The sequence below is a fragment of the Triticum aestivum genome, chromosome 6D, assembly GCF_018294505.1.
Source record: "Triticum aestivum cultivar Chinese Spring chromosome 6D, IWGSC CS RefSeq v2.1, whole genome shotgun sequence".
NCBI lineage: Eukaryota > Viridiplantae > Streptophyta > Magnoliopsida > Poales > Poaceae > Triticum > Triticum aestivum.
In genome coordinates, this window is record NC_057811.1 from 241,633,279 (window position 1) to 241,638,465 (window position 5,187).

The 5,187-nt window shown below is 42.4% G+C and overlaps 1 protein-coding gene across 6 annotated transcripts; it reads left to right on the plus strand.

Annotated features, from left to right (window-relative positions):
- The first annotated feature begins 311 nt into the window (after positions 1-311).
- LOC123144537 (uncharacterized) lies at positions 312-4,714 on the plus strand. Of its 6 annotated transcripts, XM_044563739.1 has the most exons (8): positions 312-769; positions 897-968; positions 1,518-1,659; positions 2,999-3,066; positions 3,778-3,837; positions 3,945-4,040; positions 4,125-4,205; positions 4,424-4,714. In XM_044563739.1, the coding sequence occupies exons 4-8, from the start codon at positions 3,027-3,029 to the stop codon at positions 4,486-4,488; spliced, it is 342 nt and encodes a 113-aa protein (XP_044419674.1). In that variant the 5' UTR covers positions 312-769; positions 897-968; positions 1,518-1,659; positions 2,999-3,026; the 3' UTR covers positions 4,489-4,714. The 6 variants fall into 6 exon arrangements, 5 of the variants coding, with proteins under 5 accessions (XP_044419674.1, XP_044419670.1, XP_044419672.1 ...); XM_044563735.1 differs by having other exon boundaries at positions 312-968; positions 1,518-1,664; positions 2,938-3,066; XM_044563737.1 differs by having other exon boundaries at positions 312-968; positions 1,518-1,664.
- Positions 4,715-5,187: the final 473 nt, after the last annotated feature.

The following is a 5,187-nucleotide window of genomic DNA, read 5'->3' on the forward strand; positions in this document are numbered from 1 at the left end:
CTCCAAAATCCATATCTATGTCTCCTGTATTTTGAAGAAAATGCACATTTTGTATTATCATTTATAACATTCATACAAAGAAGGATCAGTGCGTGTATCAGTTGATATTTTTAAACACCATCTAAATCCATCACTTTTTATCTCTGATGAACAAAGTGGAACATATAAAATATAAATGATATTTCATACTGCATTATATAAACATCTATGTATAATATATAGTAAAAACAAAAGTGAGACTAACACATAAATATTTTTTTATTTGCAAAAAATATTCTTTTTCACCCACCCACCCTTGTCCCCTCCCACTCTCTCCCCCCTCACATCCACTCACTCTCTCCCCCCTTTACAGCCGCTCACTTTCTCCCCACCGCGTCGCCGGCCTCCTCTTCTCCGAAGCGACGGCGGCGCCCGCATCTCCGCTGCTAGCTCTAGCTTTTGGGCTGACATCCACATCTTCAAACCTCACCTCTCCCCACCCCCTCACAGCCGCTCACTCTCTCCTCCTCCTCTCCCCACCGTGTCGCCGGCCTCCCCCTCTCACCCGCAACGGCGGTGCCCGCATCTCCACCGCTAGCTCTGGCCTTTGAGCTCACCCCCTTCCAGTTTGAGCCTGCCCCGATGTTCGTTGTAGATAGCCCCACCCTCATCCGCTCCTTTCTCGTACGCGACGTGATGCTCCATCCATTTGTACGCGGTGGCGGCGGTTCGGTCCCGGAGGCATCTCAGCCTCGTCAGGCTCGGTGCAGAGCAGGCGTTCGACACGCAGGTACGCGCCGTGATATCTGTGATTTGGGGAGGAGTGGTCCGGGTGCGGTCGGGCTCGAATTCGTGTGGTTTTGAGAGATGTGTGCCATTGTTGTGGGCTTGGAGGAGTATTGTTTCTGTTCTTGCAGATATTCAAGATCGGGCGGACCGAGTGGCTGTGCGTGAGCGGCGAGATGGAGGCTAAGGCTGGCGTGGAGGAGGTACTCTTCAGTCTTCAGATGCTTCGTTGGTATTTAATTAAGTTTTGTGCTTCTGTTGGATGTACCCCGGGTGAAAATGTGTCGTGCTCGCTTCGCCCAGTTTTCTGTTTAAGGATTAGTTATTGCATGGTAGATGCTATGTACAAATGCTCGAGAATTTGAGAATACTACTTATGCATGATGGCACGGATAGGGCAGATTGCATTGCATTCTGTATTTTGGGACACAATATTTTTGGCAAGTTTTATACTAATAGTGCAGTAGTAGATGAAATTGTAGTATGATCTAAGTATGCCTCTTCTAAATGTACTTTAATGTAGCTTCAAATTTGTAAAAAATAACAACAAGTCGCGACACCTTTTTCCTGTTTGCATAGGATTGTGGTGCTAGCTATCATGGAGAGCCTAATAAAACTATGAATACTCTGTCTTGACTTGGTGTAAAGATGGATCCCCTGCCGTGTAACACTTCTGTGTTGCCACCATTTTCATAACTAACTAAATTTCCTCTATCAAAGTGAACGTGTTGATTCTTTCGTGGCTTCTGCAGGCAGGCGGCCGAGGTGCGGAGCAGGGCGCCAACTCGCCAGCAACATACAAGGGCTACGGCACCTGCCTCGGCACCGCCAACGGTGGGCTCCTCAACCGGGGCGTCTACTACTTCGTGCACCTCCTCCGGCTGCCGACCTACAGTTGAGTATGTATAATTGCGATTGTCAAGCCTGATAATTGATGTTATGTTGTAGGGCATAGAGATTATATCTCATGTTAGATGTAGTTGGATATATTTGCTTTCCCCTTAATTTCACTACTGTTTTATTGAGAAATCAAGTACTATATATCTATGTACAAGATATGTAAACCTATATGAAGCCGATCATATATTCTATACTCAGGACACATGTTTTTCATGCCCTCTATTTGGGTTGAAAAATTTCGGCTCCCGTGGCAACACATGAGCAAGTCTGGTAAAGAATAGTAGCAAAAATGAACAAAGAATAGTGAATCCTGAATACAATGAACATGACTGGAAAAGAATTGTAGACTCATGACCAAGTCTGCAAAACAATATTCTACACTAACGACACATGTTTTTCATGCCCTCTATTTGGGTTGAAAAATTTCGGCTCCCGTGGCAACACATGAGCAAGTCTGGTAAAGAATAGTAGCAAAAATGAACAAAGAATAGTGAATCCTGAATACAATGAACATGTCTGGAAAAGAATTGTAGACTCATGACCAAGTCTGTAAAACAATATTCTACACTCACGACACATGTTTTTCATGCCCTCTATTTGTGTTGAAAAATTCCGGCTCCCGTGGCGACACAAGAGCAAGTCTGGTAAAGAATAGTGGGAAAATGTACTAAGAATAGTGAATCCTGAATACAATGAACAAGTCTAGAAAAGAATTGTACACTCATGACCAAGTCTATAAAACAACACAAGATGGCCAGGAATCAGTTATGAGCAGCCACATCATGGAATGAACCCCTGGAAAATTCAAAGGATTTCTTAAATCTGGAAAAGAACTTGATTTCGCTTAAGTTCTACAATGTATATATCAAGTAAGTTGCACTGCAGCTGATCCTTCAGCCCCAACCAGCCTATTAGTATTGTTATTTTGTAGAGTGTAAAACTTCCAAATTCTTCTCCATTTTGTGCGTAATATAAAACTACCAGTCACCTAAGCCATTAGGGCTAAACTGCAAATGTACTCAACAATGAAGACAAGACAATGATTCATGATTAAAAAATGTTGTGGAAATCAAGTTCATCCTGATTCTTGAACAATTAAACAATGTAGACATGCTGTAACGACAATATTTATGATTACCATGGCTTTGCAGAAAACTCATGGTCAAACTGCAGCTATTTAGTAATAATATTACAACTCACTTCATATTGCAATTGATACACCATTTAGGATATTACTACTGGAACTGAGCTCATGTGTAGAGTGACCTGCAGGCAAGTTAATGGATCAGCACTCTTCTCCTATTTGGTCTCAATGCTTCTTCAATTTCAACAGGATCAATTAATAGCAGCTCTTTTGCTCAATGCTTCTTCATTTTCAACAGGATCAATTCGTCAGTTCTGGTATGTAGAACTATCTTATCCACTCTGGAAGTGCCCTTCCTACCTTTTATTTGGTATCAATTGAGAACTGTTTTAAAGAGTAGAAACCAATCACGGGGTTATTACACTTGGTTAGTAGTGTTTCCTATTTTCTTATCCCTATCTTACCTGCATTCTTGATAGTTTGTCATGTCTCTCCTGCTTGACATGACAAATCACAAAGAAAGAAAAATCCTTATGACTTGTGAGCTTTGCCTGTTAACTTAACCAATGCTGGGAAATCTCTTGCTTTGTACAATGGTAAGTCATGAGTCTGCTGTCTTCATACAATGAGGAAATATTTGTTTGCTGCTTATTCATTAATATCTTATTACTGAAAGGATTGCCAGTGTATTAGCGATTCAAGTTCCAGCTTTGGCAGTGTAGTCTGGAATGTTTGAAATTAACAAGATGAACTCCTATCAACTACTCCAAGGTTTTCTGAAACAGTAAGAACATTTGCTAACAGAAACTTAGTTCAAAACTTAGCAAACTTAGTTAAGAGAAACTTAGTTACCAAGTTGCTATGCAGTCAATATGCACCTATGTTAAATATTCATATACTTGTTGACAAGGTTTCTGTATACTGCTCCTTACCCTTTTATGTGATATTTACTTTCGTGGTCAGTTACAAATTGATCAAGGTAAATGTATGTATATCTATGGTGGATGATCTGTGTCATTCTTTTACAGGTCATAATAATTCAAGTTCATATTCTGGAAGGATGTTGACCAACGAGCCTTGTAATAATGGTATTTCTAAGTTTGTTGCTTTACTTCTATCCTCTATCCTATGTACCTCAAAAATAAAAAAACGTTGTATTTCTTCTAACCATCATGGCATCATAAAATTTGTGCAGAGGTCAGAGATGCTGCAATGCATAATCAGTTATCTGCTTGTAACACAAGGAATTATACTGCAACATTTCCTCCAGTGCAGGCAAACTCGAATGATGGTTAGTAAATGTTACATGTTTGCTAACTCTACATTTTTTCTTACATAAGTATGCATTTGGACTTTCATCATGCCTGATTTGTAGTGCCGCTTGATGAAACATCTGCTTTTAACTCCGGAACTCGTGCTTCAACATATGTTCCATTGCGGGATAATCCTACACTTGGTTAGTAACATTTCCTATTTTCTTAACCTACATCCGTGATGCGTCACTTAATATGTTTGTCATTTCACTCCTGCTTGACATGCCAATTCACAAAAAATAAAGAAATCCCAGTGACCTGTGAACCTGCCTGTTAACTTAAAATTTGATCAGTTGTGGTGCCTTTACGGACCATGAGTGGATACATAATAAGTTTGATCTTTTTTTTGCTGTGACCACAGGGAGGCAAGCCCAAGATCACATGAAGGTGTCATTTTCATTGCCACTGAACACTAAATATCAGTAGTTCAGATGTTTCCTCTCTGATTTACAGGGCTCTGCTTATTACTAATTTTTTTGTTTCCTGACTTGTTCCGAAGGCATGGTTAGACATTTGTCATGTGAGTTTGTGCAATGGGTACCGAGCTTACACTCGCGTGCTTAAAATGACTTCTTCTACAAGATAGGAACATGCGTTGGCTGTATGAGCATGCGTTGTGTATAAACTGTGTATAAACTTCATTGTTTACCTATATCCGCAATGATCTCGTCGGGGGAACCTGGATGCGATCGGCGACAGGCCCTCAACGGGAGCAGCGCCGGATCTGGGGGATCGGCGTCCTCCTGAAGGGGACCGTCGCCGGCTCTGACGTGCGAGGGCGGCGGCTCTGACGTGCGAGGGCGGCGGATCCTCAACGGGATCGGCTGCGTCTCCTGAAGTGGAGGGCGGCGGCGAAGGGATGAAGCGGCGTGGGCGAAGGGATGGAGCGGCTGCGGTGCCGAACGAGTCGTGCATGCGACTGGTTCTCGCTCGAAGGCAGGAGCCTCGCTCGTATGTGCGAGCGATCGCTGGTTTTTTTTTTCATAGTTTTTTTTCGGCCCTTTTTCTCTGGTGCGACGGGAGGTCTGTCCTTGGATCGACGGACGTGGAGGGATCGCTGGTGGTTTTTTTTGTTGATATGTCTACCTGTGAGGTGGGGGGAGGACGAAAATAAACTAAGGAAGT